Source organism: Vipera berus (assembly GCF_964194415.1).
Source record: "Vipera berus genome assembly, chromosome: 14".
Lineage (NCBI taxonomy): Eukaryota > Metazoa > Chordata > Lepidosauria > Squamata > Viperidae > Vipera > Vipera berus.
Window position 1 is genome coordinate 1,716,369 of NC_138217.1, and position 21,618 is coordinate 1,737,986.

Here is a 21,618-nt window from a genome sequence, read left to right on the forward strand (position 1 = left end):
ATGCTCTCAAGGGAGGGAAGGGGCGGGTCTCAGCCCGGAGGGAGGCAGGCAGGGAGGGCCCCGCCGGCAAGGCGCCTCTCGGCCCCTCGGTGCAGCCCTGGGACGTGTTCCTGGAAGAGCCCCTAAAAGCCACCAAAATCCCGAGAATTCCCCTATCCGCGCAGCCCCCCTCGGAGGCTCATTTTCAAGCCCCCCCCATTCCTCCACCCAAATTTGTACCAGGCCATCCCTCTCATCCCCGATTAGATCCTTATTGCAGGTGATTTTCTATTAGAGAAGAGAGTGACCGTATATCTGTCCAGTTCACGTTGTGACCCAGGCTTGCCCCAGCTCCCCCTCCAGCCGAGGACCGTTGGAAGGAGGGCTGCAGGAGGCTTTTGTGCCCAGCGCTCCTGTTGACGTTGGGCAGCCCCATGGAGAAGAGAGAGGGGGCAGTTCATCCATTTAACCCCATTTTTTATGGGATTTCCAAAAGGTGGGGCACGTCCTTTGGCAACCTCTCAGCTCAAGAGGGAAGCAGAGGAGAGGAGACGAGAGTGGAAGAAGTTGAATTCTGGCGACCTTGTAGGGCTTGGGACTGCTCACCAGAGCCAAAGTTAAATTAATTTCGATGTAACTGTGGCCAAAGATGATTAGAGGAAGGACAATAATAACATTTATTAGTGGCTGGAAGCCCCTGGTGGACCTCTCCCCAAGACCTCTGGAAAGCTTTGTCGTCTTCCATTCCTACCTTAAGGGCAGGTGCCAGAGCGTAATTTTGGGAGGGTCCCCCTTTTCTCCACGGCCTTGGGCTATGGAAGATTACAAGCCCCTCTTCCACCCAACCCCCCCTTTTATGAAGCTCCCAGGTAGAATCACCTGGAATTCTGGAGCTGGACATTAGTTTTATGGGATAACCCCGAGATCTGTTTATGCCTCTCATCATCAGAGGCGTTGACCTCTATGGGAGTCTCTGGCTTTGGAGGAGATGAAGAAACTAAAGCCTGAGGGCTTCTGGTTGGTGATAATTTTTATGTCGAAGACTTACCTGCTCCCCCTGAAAAAGCAGACTCACCTTTGGGGGAGGGGCCAATTTGAGTCTAGGCTTTCCCCGAGTGAGTGCTCCGCTGAGACTGGTGGCAAGGGATGCCTCCCTTCCTGGATAGCTGTCTTGCTAGCTTCTATCATGCAGGCATGGCTAGCTCCCCGACAAAGGTAACACCATTTACACGGGGATCTCAGTGTGGGAAGAAGTATTTTGAGAAGGGACTGCTCCTCAGTAACCACACACAACAATCTCTTAATGGTCTAATTCCAGGAGAGAAGACAAATGAGGGCAGGAAGCCAAACAGGGGCCTCTGTGCGTGAAGCCCCCCATGGCAGGCATAGCCCTGCGGCAGATCCCCTTCCGAGGCTGCTAGACTGTAAGTTGCCTAAACCTGCTGTTCTTGCTGGAAGACAGGAATGAACTCCCACCAAACGGGGGGGGGATGGGGGGCTCCCCTCTGGTTCACCACGGCCTCACCCCCCCTTCAAGGGATCTCAGTAAAACTTCCCCAAACAGTAATGAGGAAAATCAAAATACTGACATACAGGAGCATTTACTGAAACATTAAAGCATTGATCAGACTAGCTTTTTATTGCATATTCAAAATATTTAATAAGACAAAAGTAACAAGAATATATTTTTACATAAGTTAGTTTTTAGAAGATGGCTAAAGAATCCAAGAATACTTAAAAGAATCTAACAAACTTCCCTGTTAAGCATTCTTCTATTGTAGAAGCTTCTTTAGATTTCTTCCACCCTTTTGAGTACTTTCCTTGATAAAATATTTTTTTGTGTGAGATCTTAATATAATTCCATATTTATCAAAAGTTAACAGATCCACGTCACTACAAGGAAACAAGTCAGCAGCTTCCCGCCCCTGCTCTGTATGCCTTTCGTTCTCCAGGCGTTTGCTCCTTTCCCTCCCTTGAAGGGGAGAGCAAGAACTCCTGGAGCAATTCCTGTGTAAAACTCACCTCACTGCTCCTGGGCTACAATGAGTTGTCATCTGCTTAGAAGAAAAATATATGTCGTCTTGTAGGACGCAAAACAGGGTGTGTGTGTGTGGGGGGGGGACACAATACCCAAGGCCTCATCATTTAGACTGAAAGAAGAGACAGAAGGCTGCCTCCATCACCACGTCCAGAGAGAGGGCACCGTTTGGAGCAAAGACGCCTTTTAAGACAAACAGAAGAACGCTGGGAGGCGTAGAGCAGGTTCCCCGTGTATTTCCTGTAATGCCAGTCTCCATCCCAAGGCAAATTTGTCAGTATTTGCAGGCTCCTTGAGGAAAACCAGAAACAGGAATCGAGCACTGGGAACCCACTAGGCAGCTTACAGACAGGACCAGTTTATAAAATGTTTTTGCACTGTGAATGACATACAAGAGGCACAAGAAAATTTTCGGGCTACATTCTTCAGAGTTCATTCCGACTTGCTTCAGGACCCGGTCTGGTTTCAATGCCCGTCCAGAGACTTTCGAGGCTAAATTGTGGAACTGGATTATATTCTCGACAGCTCACACACCGGCAACATTCAAAGTCCTTTGCCAGGCACATCAAAGAATGCAAAATTACACTGAGTGGGGAAAAGCAAAGTACATTTACAAAGAAAAGGTAACAGACTTGTTTTCAAAAAGGCAACGGGTTTTCCTCTGGCGTGAGCAGATCGCCACTTGGCCCCTCCCGGGAAGGGTGATCCCCTCTTCCATTGCCCAGCAGCGAAACCTAGCACTGCCTCTTTGCCAAGGCCCCCCTGGAGCCCCCTGGCCCTTGGGCTGCTGCTGCTCTCAACTCAGGGTCAGCTGAGACGCTCACTCCCCCCACAGCTTTGGGCCAGGTTGGTTTAAAGCCACAGGCGGAGGCCCAAAGTTGTTCCATCTCCCAATCAGGATTAATTCCACCTATTAAACCAGTTTTAATCCAAAGAGCGTGGCCTGCAGAGCGGGACACGCATCATTCATTTAAACGTGCTGCATACGGAGATCCCCAGAAGCCCATTTAGAGGAGCAGCAGTTACGCAGGTGGACAAGCTGCAAAGCTACTTGCAGACCCCACAGGGGCGAGATCTTTGTGGCCAAATGTTGACCAGCTTTTGAAAAGCTTATCCTGTCCTGTCCAAACATTCTCTTCATCTGAAACAAACTTATCCGGAGCACCACCAAAAAGAAAAGTCAAGAAGAAAAAAAGTTAGTTATTCCCAAGGAAAAGTCAACTGTTCTCTATGTGGCTGTCTCCTGGAATTGAGATAACCTGCCTGCTCTCCCAGATCCCCCCCCCCCCAGGACCGTTATTACAATCGAGCCTCGCAAGAGGCAGCCTTAAGACCTGGACTCCTCGGCTGAGCAAGGCTGTTGCTGTGCACAGCTCTGACGTGGCCGCATCTACAGTCAGGTGAAGGTGGCAAGCAAAAGGCACCTTTGCACTTCTTTTAGCTGAAGAGACGGAGACGATCTCAAATGGCTTCTTCTGCTCTGCGGAGCATTAGGGTGTCACAAAAATAATATTTGCTGAACCTTTAGGAACACTTTAAAGGTCTTTGTGATACAATCAGATGACCTTCTTTAGCTTTGTGCTTTTTGCAGCTTATATTCAGTTTAGTCTCTGGCAAGAAAAGGACGAAATCTTTGTTAACACGTAATCTTGAGTTTGCACAATCATTCTGGTAACTAAACCTGGCTTGCTCAACTGACCAGGTTACCCAGAAGATGCCAGTTGGTTTTACGATACAGTTTTGAGTTTCTGCTTCTCCCCACTATTCCTGCTCTCAGGTTTCGAAGTACTTGTAAATTGCCGTGACGTAGAGCATAACATTCTGCCAGTCTGGACGCTCCGTTCGTACCATTTCGTTAATATCCTACCAAGAAAACAAGAAGAAAAAAAAACGGAAACATAAGAAGATGCTAGTCGTGTAGAATTAACTTCTTCCCCCCTGAATATAAGGCTGTCTATAACAGTAACTACATCAATGAATAAAACTCTGCGGGCTTTGCTTCTCAGGCCTGTTGCTTCCCATTGGAGGAGTGCAGAGGGGATTTTGCGATCTCCATTAGGCCCTTTTCAAGAGTGCAGAAGGCTTTGGTGTGTTGGGGGGGGGGGCTCCCCTGCATATAATGTTTCCCCAGCTTGATGAAGAGAGAACAAATGTAGCTACTTTTTGCGAAAAAGCCAGAGAAGGCTGAAGCAAGGCCAGCCGCCTTCCTGACACCAAAGCCCTGACTAGCATTCAGACAGTCTGTGCTACTGGTTTGTGTCAAGCAGCTTCAGCACTCATCTGCAAAGACAGCAGTGGCTTGTGATGTCATCAGGTCTTCCTACTGGGTTGGGGGAGGGAGGGAGGGAGGGAGGGAGGGAGAGAAGGAGAAAGAGAGAGGGAGAAAGATCATCCTTGCAAAGACTTACCAAAGTGGATTTAATGCCAACGCTCTCAGCTGCCTGGAAAGCCAGCGTGAAGTTTCTTCTCTGAAACAAGAGTGAAGTCATAGTAACTGCACAGCAAATAACTTAAAATACCAAAAATGGCTTAAAGGTCTTCCCTCTTTGAGCCCAAAGTTTCTCTTGCTAAGCAAAGCGTCTGTTTAGTTTTGCTCCGTTTTTCAACCTTTTTGCCATAGTTGTTAAGTCCATGTGAGTTGCCAGGCGCTCAGATTTTCACGATGTGACCCTGGGGATGCTGCACTGGCCGTAAGTGTGAAAAACGGTCAAAAGTTACTTTTTCCCATGCTGTCGTAACTTGGAGCAGTCATTATGCGAATGGCTGAGAGTCGAGCACCCGCTGTGCACGAGGCTCCTTGGCGCTCCCCTCAGCCGGCTTGTTTCTTGCAGGCCTTTCATTGCCCAAACTAGGTTAACGTCATCAGTGCTAGTCTGGGTAATGAAAGATCTGCAAGAAAACAAGCCAGCTCAGAACGCGCCAAGGAGCCCTCGTGTCAACCCTGGGCTACAAATATTCTCCTTTGATAGTACTACCTGTACACTTTTACGTAATTTTTGCAGGGTCCTTCGCCTTTCACAATTTTATCAAAAATTCTCTAATGGAAATAAAATGTATTCTTCCTGTAAAGAAATTTCACTGAAAAATTGTAAGGCAGTTTCAACCCCTTCCAAAATGGATCTTTGGGGACTTGAGAGTTAGAACAATTAGTCAGTGGAACAACTGGCCTCCAGAACTTGTGAATGCTCCAACACTGGAAGTTTATAAGGAGAGATCGAATGGTACAGGGTTTCCTGCCAGAGCATGGGGCTGGACTAGAAGACCTCCAAGGTCCCTTCCAACTGTTACTTGGTTAAATCTGCTTGTGGGAGTCTGCTGGTGTTGAAGACAGGCCAGTCCTGCGACAAGCGGAGGAAGGAAGCGCAGGCAGGGCCCACGGAGGGAGACCGAGAGGAAGGCAGGAGGGCCACTTGCCCAGCACACCAGAGGTTCCAATGTGCCGTTTTTTCAGGGTGGAAATAAATGCGTTTTATTCACAGCCCTCAGGAGCTTTTCTCAGGCAGCCCAACTAAGCCCAGTCCGTGAAGACGGCCTCTCGGCTCTCGCAGGATTGGCCTGGGCTCTCCAGGAAAAGGCTTTTTCCTCCAATACAAATCTGCATTTATCAAATAAAACACACACACACACACACACACTTTCTGTTTCCTCTTTTCTACCAGGCCTCCGTTTTTTTCCTCTTCACCATTTTGGAGAACCCCCCCTGGGTCCAGGCAGCCCCTGATTTTTCTTTCTCTGAATTCCATCACTCGGAAGAAAGCCTGTCAGTCCACAGGAGACAGGCTGCTTTTTAGTAACATTTGTGAGTCAGCAGAGAGGCTAGCAGACCTGGGGCTCCTCTGAAAGAGCCTCGCTGAGGCTGTGAGAAGAGCATCTGCCCCCTCCCCTTTTGCAGCCGTGGCTTTTTCTCAGAAAACCAAGAGAGCCCCCCTGCCTGCCTGTTCATCCTGCGGGGTATTTTGATAGTTTGCTTGTCCACAATAAAGTTTTCCGTTATTTCTTATATTTACTGTCTTAAATAGTTAGATTTACTTAAGATACTTTTATTGTTCTCTCATAAATCATTTAAACCTCAAGGGAGCAAGAAATAAATTTAAAAAACAGTAACGATTTATGCTCAAGTGTTACCAATGGTTGTTGAGGAAAGCACCTTCTCCCCTTATGGCTTAACAGAGTAACAGAGTTGGAAGGGACCTTGGAGGTCATCTAGTCCAACCCCCTGCTCAGGTATGAGACCCTATAACATCACGGACAAATGGCTGCCCAGTCTCTTGTTGAAAACTCCAGTGATGGAGCATCCACAACTTCTGGAGGCAACTTCTGTTCCACTGGTTAATTGTTCTCACTGTCAGGAAATTCCTCCTTAGTTCCAGGTTGCTTCTCTCCTTTGCTTCTCGTCCTGCCTTCCGGCGCTTTGGGGAATAGCTTGACTCCCTCTGTTCTTTGTGGCAGCCCCTGAGATATTGGAAGACTGCTATCACGTCCTTCATGATAGTCCTTCATTTCATTAAATTAGACATACCCAATTCCTGCGACCGTTCTTCAAAGGTTTTAGTCCCCTGAGCATCTTTGTTGCTCGTCTCTTTAAATGAAAGCCGCCAGAGTCCTTTCGGGTAGCGATAGCGAGATGGGAGGCACAGACGTTTGCAGAGCCTCCCTCAGACACAATCATTTCAGTCTGTTCCAAGCGGGAGGCCGGCTAGGATGCAGGTCGAGGGGAAATGACTGGGGTTCCTTTGGGGCCTGGGGAAGTGGGCAGGCCAGCCATCCCTCCTCAGATCCCCCCAGCTAGTTAAGGCTGCCTGGGAGTCAGGTGACTGGATCCTAGCAGAATCCTTGGTGATCTCTTTTCTGAGTGTTCGTTTGTCTCACCCCCAAGAAGCCGTTGCTGGATCTCACCCTGGTGGACCAATTTTGTCTGCTTTCAAATCTCTAGCCGAACCTTTAGGGAAGGCTGTGGAGGAGGCGATCCATCCCACTGGATCATCCGCTCTCCTTTCAGTTGGGACTCAGGGCTGGTCAACGGACGGAGATGGCGCTGGTGGCACATGTAGATGATCTCTGGCGGGAGAGATCTGCCCTCGCTCTTCTTGACCTCTCGCTGGCCTTAGCTACCATCGACCGTGGCGTCCTTCTGGATGGGCGCTGTGGGCTGGGAGTATTGTGCTGCTTCCCTTCTTTTCTGTGAGGCTGGAGCCCGTTGGTGTTAACTGGGAGTGAGAGGCCCCGGCCTCAGCCCGTGCCATGGGGTGCTGCCGAGATCGGTACTCTTCCTCCTCCTCCTCCTCTTTAGCATCAACATGAAGCTGCTACGGTTGGTGTGTTCATCCGTCCCCGAGGGATGAGGCGTCACCAGCAGGCTGATGAAATTCAAGTACATCTTTCTGCCCTGGTGAGCTACACAGTGCGGCCGAGGTCTGGCCCTGGATGGAGAAGCACAGGCTGCAGCTCAGCCCTAGCAAGACCAAGAGCCTCTGTGTCTTGGCCCTTCTGCCCTGGGGAATTCATCATCCTGGATACTCCACGGGGTGGAGCCCAGACACACTTGGAGTACAATCTGGGGGGTCTCTGTAGACTCATGGCATCTGCTTGAGGAGTGGGTAGCAGCCGTGGATAGGTGGGCCTTTGCAGAACTTCAGGTTCTGCAGCAGTTGCGCCCTTTTTTCCACTCATGGTCACTCAACACCTCAGTCTTCTGCAGATGCTGTACTGGGGCTGCATCCTGAAGCTTTGACTTGCCTAGACCACAGCTGCCCGGGCACTTCCCAGGAGGCCACATGCCGCACCTGTCTTCTGAAAGCTGCACCGGCTGCCGCCTGGCTTCCAGGCGCACTTCAAAGTGCTGGCTTTGACCTTTAAATCTCTACATGGCACGGGACACCCCCCCTCTTGCTCACATCTACCGAATCCACCAAGACCAACAGGAGGGGCATGTGGGGTCTCCAAAAGAGCTCCAGGTGGGATGACTTTTCTGCTGTGGCCCCCATCCTCTGGACTGTCCTTTCCTCCCAGGGGTCCATCTTGATTAGCCTTCCAGAAGGTCCTTAATACCTGGATCCCACGAGGAGTCATAAAGGTGGCTGTATAAGATCAAGTGGCTGCTGTTTTCCCACTATTTGGGGTTTGTTTGTTCTAATTATTTTGAGCTGTTTTTACATTATGTCATCTTAAGTGCTGTAGTCTGTACACTGCCCAGAGTCACATTTTAGTGAGATGATTGACTACATACATATGCTAAATAAACAAACAAACTTGGCTATGTCTGAAGGTTAAGCTAAATACAGAAGAAATGGAAATTAAAAAATACATTTTCTCAGCTGTTTGTTGGAAGGAGGGCGTGCTTCCTTGACAACACAAGGAGAAGACAGCCAATCACCAGCCATCAGCACATGAAACAACCAACCGGAAGGCACCATAAATGCAACTCACAGAATAGCCCAAAGCACACATTCCGGTAGGCAGAAGTTCCCGGACGATGGGCTCCAGTCCGCGTGTGAAAGCTCGGAAGAGCCAACCTATGGTCCCCTTGACTGACGGGGATTTGATCTTGCAACGTTAGCCTGAGACAAGTTCTTTCGGGAGGTAGCTTGGCCCACAGACGAGGCTCAGAATCACACCAAGTCCCATCCAGCCATTTATTGGTAAAAACTGTACTTCGCACACAGCATTTAAATAAATACGTTGCAATCTAAGAAAAAGGAAGGGATGCCTGCAGGTAGTCCTTGACTTGGGGTCGGTCATTTAATGACCTTCAAGGTTATGACAGCCTTGGAAAGGCTGCTTTCGGGCACTTCTGGCTGCAGTGAAACACTGGCCTGCCCCCTCCAGTCACCTGCCTACATTTCGGGTGCTTATTGACCAGCTCACATTTACGACTGTTTGCAGCCTCCCATGGTCACACAACTGCCATTTGTGTTATTTTTGCCCATTTGGGAAAATGGATTTGCTTAATAACCAGGTGATTTGGACTAACCACCCTGCAATTTGCTTAACGACTACCCTAAAAACAGTAAGCAAGTAAGGTGGGCGCCTTGCCCCATGACCACAACAACTTACAACTGAATTTCCCATCCCAACTGCAGTTGTACGTTGAGAACTATCCATACTAAAAGAACTGCAGATGTACAAGAAAAAGGAGGCGAAAAGGCTGTGCCTAGAAATGAGGTTTCCAGCCTGGGCAGCTCCGGGCCAAGCAGCCTACCTTGTCCTGGCTGTTCAGCTCCTGGTAGGGAATGTGTGCTGGGAGGTAAGTGTGGAGAACGGCACAGAAGGCCAAGCCGTCGTTCCAGCTGCTGCTGAAGTTGGTGATATCAATATTCTGAAATGGGGGAAAACCAAGTAGGTAAGAGAAAGCCTGTCTTCTTGGATATAAGCAAGGGGCTTATATCCTTGGACCCAAAACACACGTAAACAGAAAACTGAACAGAGCAAGCAAATAAAAACAACGTACTATAAAAGTTTACAATGGTGGGGGAGAGAAAAACACAGGGGAGAGGGAATATGTTGCAGAGAAACGAGGGTCTCTTGCTAAAGCCAGTGCCTCTTTTCTGGACAGTCTGGGACCACCCATTTCACCACAGCCAAAACTCCAGTGAAGGGACCATGGGCTGCTAGCCGCCAAGAATCACTTAAACAAACAAAGCCAATCTGCATCCTGCTCGGAGCAGGAAAGCAAACTGGAGCATCCCTGATGGATGGATGGATGTTTGTCTGCTTCAAAATTCCTGCTGTCTCTCTGGATCAAGGGATGCCCTGGCTGCCTGCTCTTCCTCCAGGCCTTGCCCTCTCTGATGACAGAACCACCCCTGACACTGTCCCAGACACGGGAGGGAGGAATGCCGGCTCCTTCTGCTTCTCTTTGGGGTTCTGGTCACATTTCTCACCCTGTGGCCTCGGGGTTTTATCAAGCAAAGTGTGGCTCTTTTACAGAAGTAGCGTTTAAATGCTGGGTTCACAGAAGAGGAGCATCTTTCAGCCAGACAGTATTTACACAAACCACTCAAGGGAAACGTTTTGCTGTCCCAGAAAACACCTAAAACCTGGGTTCTTCTCTCCCGAGGCATCCTGGGCTCAGACTAAAGCCCCAGAAGAGCAGCGGAGAAGAGAACCCTTCCATCCCTCTGATCCCCACAAGAACTACAGGTTGTAAGTGAGGAGTCTGAAGCTGACGCAGCTACACAATGGGATTTTTTTAAAACAACTGAATGTGGCTTTTTAAAAAGGATACGAGGTTCTTACAAACACAGGGGCTGGAACAAGAAAGCAGGATGTTGACGTGCCCTGGCTTGATTTCATTTATCTCATGGATGGTGAGAACACGCTTAGCGCTCAAGCCCATCCAGTGGGAATCTCTGCCCTAGTTAGTGACCTTTGGCAGCCCTGGAGCTTACTTAGGTTTTTGATACCCACACATCTGGGAGGGTGTAAACGTCCCCTGATTTGGGGGGCTATATGAGATCATCTCACCTATTTAAGGCCACTGGCAAATGCCCAACTGTGCTTAGCGTTGATTCTAAGCGAGCGAAGGTAGAAGAACATTTCTGCAAAGGAGCTTGTAATAACGTTACAGCCAGTTTATGGAAGAACTGCTGACCGATGGCAACCTTGCTACCCTCCATGTTTGCTCAATTTGCTAAGCCACCGACAACTAAATGCCGAGGTCTTATCTCTCTCTGGGCGATGCTCAAACACGAGGGCATGAGGTATCTAGCATTATGCTGAGAGACCACTGAGAAATCGCCTACACACGTTGCTAAGTTTTTTTCTCAATTAAATATATTTGTCAGCACAGAAATGTTGGTATAGATAACTATTGCCAACCAACAGTAAGTACTTGTATTTCTCTGTATGCAGGATTAATTCCATTATTACAAATGGACATCAGGTTGGTTAGCCAGACAATCCTTCTCTGACAACATTATTTTATTTGTTCCTTTCTATTTTGAATGGAAATGTGTCTCAGAATGTCCAAAAACTACAGCGACATTTGATAGCTACAGAAACAAACTGGTGGAAGCTGCAGACTGATTAGAGGGCTGGGAAAATGTAGTCGCAATATAAATGGGAAAAACAAATCCTCCAGAAATAAATGCACAATTTGCTGAATTTGGACCATCCACAGCTACACGTGTGTAAAAAGAAATAGAACAAAACAAAAGAACCATGAACAAACCTATCTTTTCATAGACATATCTTCTTTTACAAGATCTATTGAAATATAAAAGATACAAGGCAGAGAAAATTAACTCCCTTCCCTAATGGTGTCAGGATTTTTGGAATTGTCCCCCACTCTTTTCCTAGCTAGAGTGTTCACTAAAACCCCAATATTTCAACTTTGGCTCCCTATAATCCTCTTTAAAGTGCCTGTTTGGGATTTATAATACTGTAAACCACTTGACTTCATTAAGGAAAACAAAAGTATAAAAACAAACAACTACAATTTGTTATTTAATTTCTTAGCCCTTTGCTAAGCAGGTACTTTCCTAACAGAGTTGTATGTAACTGGTGTCAGATCTGCCAGAAAGACCATTTTAGATACGTGGCACTGAGATGTGAAATGAAACAGATAACTCCTCGATGAAGGCGAGTCCTTTAGTCTGAGCCTTGCAGTGCAGAAAATCCACACTCAGAGCACTGGGTTGTCCATGCTATTAATCATGGGAGTAGCAGACAAATTTGAGCTCATGAGGCACAACATTTAAGACACGGGGGAAAAACCCCAAATCTGAAAGAGTTAATGTTGAGAACGGGGTATCAAACTCTGAGCTGCAGCTATTTCTAGAAACTTGGCAACCTTTATGGTGTTGCTCACGTAAGGCAGATCTTGTCGAAGGAAGACTAATCTCCTGATCAGAAAGACAACTACAATGTCTAAGCGATGAGTTATGGACGTCAGATGCCAAGGGTGGCACAATGGGCACGGCAGTTACTTGGCCTCTGTATCTGAGCAGACATACATAAGGTAGTTCTACAGGAGGCCGGTATATTTGCCTAGAGCCTCCAGAATTAACCAATTTGAGCAAAGGAAAAAAATATTGTATGAAACAGGCAGCATATTATACAGGACAATGGAGAATCTACAAGAGGATCATAATAATGGCAGGTGTTTTCAGCCCATATTCTTGTAAGGCTACAGCTCAAATTCTGTTTAAATTCAATTAAGACTTTATCTGGGTTGAGGGGTGATACTGTCTGGAATGAGAAGAAAGAATACGCCAGCTGCCTAGAGTCAGTTTGCCTTCCCAGCGATAAACAAGAAAAGAAAAACCTTTTAGGAGGGAAGATGAACCAAGGACCCATCCTGAGAAATGGGCTTCGTGAAAGGGCTCGGCCTTTGTGCTGAGCAAGGATCGCTTTCAGAAACTTGGACTGAGGAGCTTTTAAGGCACCTTACTTGATTGCAGTTACTGTTTTAATCCTTCTGCTACTGCCGTGACCTCCAATTTGCACAGCAGCATTTGATGTAACAAAAACCTGGGAAGGTGACGATCACTGGAAATACTCAGATCCAGTGGGAGCATATCCCAATCTAAAGAAGGGTATTTTGGGGCCAAAGTAAATACTATGGTATAGAAACCAGGCATATGTTTATTAACTGGATGGCAGTTAGGCAAATTCTGTCTTTATGGTATATTGAGAAAATATAGAATAATTAAATCTCTCTTTAGGTAGCGGTAAAAATTATTAATGCTGGCAGCAGGGGCTGGAGTTACTGCAGAGACCCACCGATAGGCTTATATTTTTAATAGTTTTGCAAAACTCTATGGAGCCAGATACCAATGTATATAGGAAAAGTCCATTCTTTTGTTCCATAGCAAAAAGGAGGAAGTGTTGACCAACAACTGCATGAGGCCAAGACACCCGTTGGCCAAAGTGGCAGCTGCTTAAAAATGCCAGGCAACCAGGCAAGGGAATGGCAAAGTGATCGGGGCCCGCAGGTTGGCTATGGGATGAGTTTGGAGCATTTAAGAATCTGGCATAAATGGTTTAATGGGCCTGGAGAAGTTAGAAGAATTGTTCCAGTTAAGCCATTTTTACAGAATCTGAAAAAAGTTGTTATTATTCAAATTTCATTGATTTTTAAGCTGCTGCAATTAACTGTTTTCAGGATTGTTTGATAAAAATAAAAGATAAATTAATGGATTGAATATATCCAGAAGAAATATGGGACTAAAAAGTTTCATTTAGCATTTGAATAAGTCTTCCTTTCTATTTTCTTTTTTTTTCTATATGAAATATTAGTATTGTCTGTAGTTATCTTATATGAGCTAGAGAGTGATAGATTTGAGAATTTATTGTTGGTAGCATATGGATGTTTATGATTGTTCTTTGTTTTTATACCCTGTACTTAGCTCTGGGAAGTCGGGGGGGGGGGGGGAGAAAGGGGGGGAGGGGTAGGGAGGGATTGGTAGGGGAGGGGGAGGGGGATTGTTAAAGATAAAATGTATTTTAAAACTTTTCAATAAAAAAAAAAATAAAAGATAATTTTTTTAAAACACTTTCTAACACAAGTGACCTCATAACCAGCATGCCGATAATCACGGAGGACATATCTTAATTAACATCATCCCACTAAGTCAGGGGTCCCCAACTTCTGGACCCTAGCTGGGAGGTGTTTGCAACCGGGCCGCGGAAGTGGTGGGGAAGTGCACGTGCGCACATCTCCACTTGCACGAGCAGTGGGTGTGTGCATGCACGTGCGCTCCATTTGCGTGAACAAATGTGCACACCACTCGCACAAACAGAGCTGTGCACAAGTGCAAACTTGCCAGCCGCTCAAGCGGAATCGCCCCCTCCCCCCCCTCCCCTGCTGGTCTGCATGTGATTCAAAGATGATTTGTACTACAAAACATTTTACACTGTATTGTTGAACACTGATTCTGGTTGTTCTTAGGAATATTGTTTTTATTCTGATTCTTTACTGTGGACATTCTGTTGCGTATTGCAACAGCAATTGGGACTGGAATTGCCATCGCTAAGTGGTACAGGACACACAACCCCTCTTCCCAAATTCATTCCACAAACACAGAAACAGGAGAGCCAGGAAAACAGGAGATGACAGGGAGCGATTCTGCTTAAAGCAGCCATGTGAATCTCTGCCTGACTACAAAGAAGACTTGATATTCGGAAAGGAGATACAGACGGAAGAGCTTCAGAACTCGGCGCTCCATTTCGGCATCTCCAGGTTTTTGATAGCACTGATTAAAAGGAGCAGCCTTCCTGGTTCCCAGGCTCTCTTTCTGAAAAACCCAGAGGACAGCTGAGAACAAAATGGCTGCTGTGTGGTTCTTTTGAGTAGGGAATAAACTCCCGCAGTCTAAGGGACCAGCAGAGATTATTCCAAGTCTCGGCTGCCTTTTGTTCTTCCTACCGAGAGGCTCCATGCCGCCCGCTTTCTCTTCACACACGTCTGAAGAGAAAACAGCCATTTCCGCCTCCTGGAACGGGAGCGTCGGCCACTCTGTCAGAAAAGATATTTGCCTTGTGCAAAGTAACTAGAGTAGCTATTAATAATTGTTCAGCTGGGATGCGCAGGATCTGTTCCTGCGAGCACAGGACACCCTGGCTCCCCCGCGACTGAGGTGGCGGAGTGTGGCCCGGCCTCACTGCCCCCCACCTGGGCTCCTGGCAGAGGTCCAGCCCTGCTTACCTCATAGCCCTCCGTCTTCTTCTGGCACCACTTCAGCAGCGCGTTCCTCTTGGAGCCGCCGTACTCCCTGGCCAGGGCAGACAGGGGGTCTTTCCGCTCCTCTCTGGAAAGGAAGCAACACTTTCACTCAGCAAACGTGAGATGCGCCACCTACACGCCGAGCCCCCTCCGTCACCAGGAGCGCTCCGGCCTAGGAGGCTGCAGCCGGGCTGGGTGGGTTGCTCAGCAGACCGGGGCCTTCTCCCCCACAATCACAGAATCACAGTCAGGAACACTTGATACATACACATGAGATGTAAACATAAAGTACTCCTAAACTTTCATTGGAATTTAGAGAGTCAACTGATAACATCTCCCTGCAACTGCTGCCTGGTTCGGGAGGTCACACTGACCCATCGGAGTGTTAATTGCCGAGAGACGCCCTGTGCTGAGTCAACGAAGAGCCCACCTCCTCAAATCTCCTGCAGTAATCTCAGACCCAGAGAGGTCCTCTCGCACAAGGGGAGGCCTCCCTGTTCTCTGGCCAGGCAGGAACCGAACGGCGGCCGATGGGCCGTATTTCTTTTGGGAGGGGCGGCAGCAGCCCTGGAGCTGCAAGGCCCCCTGGACAGCCTTTCCCAGAGGCCCTGAGCTTCACGTCCCAGGAGGCCTTGCGTGTGCTGAAAAGGTGGAGGAGAGGATAAAGTTCGAGACAGAAATCCCACAAAAGGACGATGTTTCATAGGGCTTGTTTTCCTCAAACAACGGCCTTTTCCCTTAAGAAAAAAAAGGAACTCGTAACAGCTGCTTTCAGGACCGGAAATGTACAGACATCCAGCAGTGCCGTGGGCACTGCCTTCAAAGGGACAGGAGAAGCAGGCCGCTCTTTATTGCCAAACTCCATTCATTTCGAACTTGGAAAGGTAAACCCCTCAGATCTTCGCAATTCGTGCCGTTTTCTTTTAAAGTTAATTTTAATTTATGTAAGGCCACACAACTTGAACACTGTGGCTCTAGGTAGTTTACAATAAACCTAAAGACAAGAGAGAATGCAAAATAAACAATGAAATGAAAATCCAATGAAAATCCAATAAAAAACCCCCAATAAGCCAGTGTTTCTCAACCTTGGCCACTTGAAGATGGTGGACTTCAATTCCCAAAATTCCCCTGGAAGTTGAAGTCCACACTTCTTCAGCCAGCCAAGGCTGAGTAACAGGCAATTAACTGCTCCCCTCCAGATGGGGCCCCAGGGTTGGAAAGCCTTCCCAGGGCCATGTGTCTGTGTGTGTGTGTGTGTGTGTGTGTGTGTGTGTTCCAGAAGGCAGGGGCTCTAACCGAAAGGCGCACTCCTCGGGTCCCATCAGATGGTCCAGTTTCAAGGAAGAGGCCCATCTGTTGGCAGTGTGTGGAATGGGCCAATACCACACCATACAGTGTGGCAATTGTTTTGTTGCCTTCTTCCAGGGTACTTTTCCAATTCTTAATTCAGCCTTGACATTTCCCGTCCAAGGACCAACCACATTGGGATCTGCTTACGCTTCCTGGGATCGGCCAAGGGTGCTGCTCCTCCTGCAGCTCTAGTTGGAGAAAGGTTGGTCTTCAGCGAACTGCTTTCTATCGCCCAATTTCAGAAGTGTCAGAGAACTGCAAGAAGCTTGTTTCAGTCTCCTTGCAAACCTGGATTTTTTTGAATTTAACTAGGCAGGAGCAAAATTTGACGGAAGCCTGCTCCAGACCCAAATCTGTGGGTTTGGTCTTGGGCACTGGCATGGACCCAGAACAGGTGCGTTCAGGCTGAAGGACAAGGAGGCAGGTGCCATTCAGTGGCTGTGGGGAGATAGGAAAAGGTGGCCCAGGGGAGACTGAGGAGGGGCAAGGAAAAGGCCACCAACTTTGAATGGGGTCTATGACAACTGGCCACGGCCATCCTCCCTGCCTGGCGTGGCTGTGCATTCCAACAGAGCCAGCTGGAAGTGCTGTGCTCGGCACAGTGGGAGGTAGGGCAAGGAAGACCCTGGGAACACTGAAAGACAGGAAGACCCGGAGGCCGTGCAGTGGAGAGAAGGTGCCTCAGCATTGCCCTGCTTGCTGGTCAAACCCCTCTAGGATGTTTTTTAGCCAAAACCAGTCCAATATTCCAGGTTTTAGTTTGGCTGAACTGCAATCCACCTGGGTTGTACCTCTGAACCACAGCGCAGTTCGTCTGAATGCTACGTAAGTGCAGTTCCCATTTGATGCACACTGTCAAGATTGAATCGCTATATGCCTTCTAGCTTCTTCTGCTAATCTGCCAACAAGAAGGGGGCAGGGGTGGAAAACGAAACAAGGAAACAGGATGCCAAGAAGCCGTTCACGAACCGTGAAAGCCTCCAAAACGCCAAGGTCACTCTACTGCAGATTCTTGATGAAGAAATTCCCATAACATAAAGAAGTTTTATTATTGGACAATGTGAACATCCGAGGGGTTAGGGCTAGGGGACAAGGGAATCTATTGTTTAACTAGGCAAGCTTTCGTGCGGGGAAAATCAGAGCTGGTTTTGCTTCTTCAGTTCCAAGATGGTGTATCCAATAAAGTTTTATCTTTTGGGAGTTAATTGGCCTAAGGGTTCCTTTTGTTGGGTTTGCTAATTGGACCATAGACACATACATCTTCTATAGAGGTGTGCAAAATCCAGAATCGCCGTATCAGGGATAGTGCATACATTTAACAATTAAACAAAACTCCACCTGCAACTGAAAACAGAAGAATCAAGGACCACTGTTGACTCCCTGCGATTTCGTAGGGACTACCTTTCTCTACGTATAAGAGTAACCACAAACTGCTGATCCACAAAGAATGCAATCTTTCCAACAGGGGTCCATTAGGATCACATGTAGGAACTGTGAACATACCTCAAAACCAAGATTTGCAATTTTTCATAGTAGCTGCGCACTGAGAATCTCACCTGACAAACCAGAAGTCTAAATAATGATTTCTGTAGATCTTTTTACTTTCAAAATGTGCTGGCTAATCTGACTTCCACGGCCCATTAGTTTCTTACCATGTTCAGAAAGGAAATGCTTGGAAAATATAGTCTAAGTCTTCAAGTAGCAGTAAAATTGTTTCAATATAAAGAAAAGCATTATATTCTCCCCACCAAAAGGAAAAAACCTGCAAACATCACTCTCCTCCAACTGTTTTTTTTCCAACTTTTGTAATTCTGTAATACTCTCAGTATCAAAACACCATATCCTTCTCTCCTTTGATCCTTTTTTCCCTACTTTGAAGCCGATACTTATCTATTTAGCAGTCACCAGCCTGCTAAAACGTGATTAGGAAATGGCACGCGTCGTGTTTTATGAGGTGTAGCTTCACCAGTCCCACCTACCCAGCCCAGCTGAAATCCATTTTTCATTCTCATTTTGCACCCCTTTTCAGTTGACTTGTAATCCTAAAGCTCCTCAATGCCTCTACAAGAATTCCCCAGAATTACCCCTAATTGGCCAAGCTTCCTCGTCTGTGATTCTGGCTGATAAGAGTTTTAACTAGATACCTATGGATGTAAAAACATAAACTATATGTTAAGAATATTTTTTAAAAGCCTGAACCAAATCTTTCTTTAAAAAGAAAGCAAAAATCTAACCACCCGTAACGCTGCCAAAGAACAGTACAGCTTGTTTCTAAACTCCAGAGGGGAACACATTTTATGTCAAGTTCTTTGTTTTGAAAATAATGTTTCAGGAAACAAAGAAAATGAACTGTGTGGACACAATGAAAAGTGGTTTACAACAAATATTAATCTTACAAATGAGTCTGTCTGTTAGGTCAACTGCATTCCAAGCTCAAACCAGTTTAACTGTTTTTTATACTGGCATTATAGACCTTAGCATATTATTTAGGCATACTTTTTTCATTTCTAAGGATAACTTTATTTTAATACTTACATATCTAATAAATTATTTAACATCCATACTAATATATTAAATAAACATACAGAAATGGTTTAATAACCTGTCCTTTCATCGGATGGCACTGCGAATTAACATCTGGTTCGGTAAAAATAAAATGTCTATTCTTTACAGTGTAATTGTCAGCCTGGTATGTTTTACTACAAGCTGGACAGAGCTGGTTTAAATCAAAGTAACATCAGAACAAGTTGAAAGTCAAGGTTTTGCAGGGTTATATTTTATATTTTGATACTGTTAGCTACCTACAGTCTTGGAGAATGGGCAGCTTACAAGCAAAACAAATAAATATTTGAAGCCGACAAACCACCATTGTGTTGCAGCTACCAAAAACAGATGCCAGTTTTAGCTACATTAAAAGAAGCATTCTTTTTTATAAACCAAGCTACCTCATTCCTATATCATATTCTAGAAAACTCTTTTTTCACTAGTTAAGACATATTTGAAATAACCCATCCAACATTTAACTTGAAAAAGAAAGAGATTTTGCTGGGAACCTGTGGAGAATGCCGAGGCACACAAATCTGATAAACAAGCTGGAAGGACAACCAGTAGAAGCACCAGGGGGAATGGAGATGTCTAAGTGTGTAGTGGGGTGCCCCAGGGCTCCGTTCTGGGCCCAGTGCTCTTCAACATCTTCATCAACGATTTGGATGAGGGGATAGATGGGGAACTCATCAAATTTGCAGACGACACCAAGCTGGCAGGAATAGCCAACACTCCAGAAGACAGGCTTAAGATACAGGAGGAACTTAGGTTCTACATTTAGGCCAGAAAAACCAAATGCACAGGTATAGTATAGGTGGTACCTTGCTCAATAGTAGTAACTGTGACAGGGATCTTGGAGTCCTAGTGGACAATCACTTCAATATGAGCCAGCAGTGTGCTGCAGCTGCCTAAAAAGCCAACACAGTGCTAGGCTGCATTAACAGAGGGATAGATTCAAGATCACGTGAAGTACTAATACCACTTTACAATGCCTGGGTAAGGCCACACTTGGAATACTGCATCCAGTTTTGGTCACCACGATGTAAAAAACATGTTGAGACTCTAGAAAGTGTACAGAGAAGAGCAACAAAGATGATTGGGGGACTGGAGGCTACAACATATAGGGAACGGTTGCTGGAATTGGGTATGTGTAGTTTAATGAAGAAAAGGGTGAGGGGTGACATGATAGCAGTGTTCCAATATCTCAGGGGCTGCCCCAAAAAGAGGGAGTCAAGCTATTCCCCAAAGCGCCCGAAGGCAGGACAAGAAGCAATGGATGGAAACTAGTCAAGGAGAGAAGCAACCTAGAACTAAGGAGAAACTTCCTGACAGTTAGAACAATTAACAAGTGGAACAACCTACCTCCAGAAGTGGTGAATGCTCCAACACTGGAAGTTTTTAAGAAGAGACTGGACAGCCATTTGTCTGAAATGGTATAGGGTTTCCTGCCTGAGCAGGGGGTTGGACTAGATGACCTCCAAGGTCCCTTCCAACTTATTATTATTATTAATCTGAAAAGCAGAAGATTCAGGACGGTAAATGGCCTCAGAAACAAGAAGTGCTAAGAGTGTTTTGGGTGCTCCAGAAAACCAAACTAGAACCAGAGAGATGTAGGAGGAACGGCAGAACCTGGCGGCAGAGGTAAAAGAGGCCTAGAATCCCTACGTAGCCACAAGCAGACCAAGTCCAATCCCTCCTTGAATTCCCTGGAACGTTATCTAACTCCAAGCAGGTACTGACCCATTAATTGAGAATATTCCTGCCCACTGACATGATTAGCAATAAATCATCTTAACTTAAATCATCTTAAATCATCTAGCCCGGATGGGTGACAGGACCCTCCGAGGCTTCGGTGGAGCCCGTATGAGCGCTGGAGATGACGGCGGGGCGGCGCTAGAGGGGGCGCTAGAGGGGGCGGCGAGGCGGCAAGGCTCCCGGACATGAGATGGCCGAATGGGACGGCTCGGTCGGGCAGGCGGGCGACTTACAACGGCCGGCAGAGGCCGGCGGCATCCCACGGCAGCCTGCAAAGCGGCTGACGATGGGCCTGCTGCGGCGTGCGGCATATGCTGGCTCGTTCGGGCCGGAAGAAGACATACAACGGCCGGCGGCAGCCGGTGGCATCTTGCAGCGGCCTGCAAATCGGCCGGTAAAGGGCCTACTATGGCGCGCAGCGTGCGGTGGCCTGCAACGGACCTGCAACGGCCTGAAGAGGCGGTCCGGTCCTGCAGCGGCCTGCAGTGGAGCTGTAACGGCCTGGGGCAGCCTAGAAAGGCGGTCCGGATGGCGAGGCTCCTGGACTTGGGGCTGCCGAGCTCATCTGCCCATCTGTTAGATCGGCGAGCTTCCCCCCCGACGGAGGTTTTTTGGATGGTGAAGGCCGCCGTCCGATGGTTTGAGCGCCGTTTGGAACCCTCCTGGACTGGTCTGGAGGGTGGGAACATCTGGGACCACTTGAAGCTAAAAATGGAGGTGGGGCGTGCCGGATGGCGCCCGAGATGGTGGTTATCTCCTCAGGGGTCATACTTGAAATCTGAGATAACCCTCCTCCATTTTCTTTATCCGGAGACTTACTACAGCCCCTTGGTCGCGATGATATCTAGGACATGGATATGGATGAATTTATCACCATTCATCACCGGAGCTGCGAAGTTCACCACCAATAGACTATTCTACCAGCCATCGGACTTTCTCTCCTCCTGCGACCTACCCAGGGCTGGATAGTGGTTTTCCTGAGATCTTGGTCACTGTGAGAGGGTGACCATGTTTTCAGGATCCACTGTTTCAGCTCTGTGGATTTAATATGCAGTTTGTTCCAGCCAACTCGTTCTTTGCTCCTATTTCTACCTTCTGATGGCTTACACCAGAAATGAGCTGCTTGCCCTGAGAGCTTCCTCCCTCTCTCAGATGTGGCCATCCAACCTGTGCAGCCGTTTCCTTAATGACGGGTCTTGGGACCCTGAGAGGTGGCATGGCGCTAAAAAGAGGCTTTTGGGTTTTCTTTTAAATTTTTTTGAAGGGTTAGGGAGGGGGGAGGGTCAGG

The 21,618-nt window shown here is 47.3% G+C and overlaps 1 protein-coding gene across 3 annotated transcripts in view; it reads right to left on the reverse strand.

Annotated features, from left to right (window-relative positions):
• Nucleotides 1-1,599: 1,599 nt before the first annotated feature.
• SPECC1L (sperm antigen with calponin homology and coiled-coil domains 1 like) overlaps nt 1,600-21,618 on the reverse strand; it is a 77,281-nt gene continuing 57,262 nt past the window's right edge. For all 3 annotated transcript variants that reach the window (XM_081338954.1, XM_081338955.1, XM_081338956.1), the window contains 4 exons: nt 14,664-14,766; nt 9,216-9,332; nt 4,426-4,485; nt 1,600-3,880 (listed from right to left, as the gene is read on the reverse strand). In XM_081338954.1, the coding sequence (XP_081195080.1) occupies nt 3,791-3,880; nt 4,426-4,485; nt 9,216-9,332; nt 14,664-14,766 (370 nt within the window). In that variant the 3' untranslated portion in view covers nt 1,600-3,790. The remainder of the gene's footprint in view (nt 3,881-4,425; nt 4,486-9,215; nt 9,333-14,663; nt 14,767-21,618) is intronic.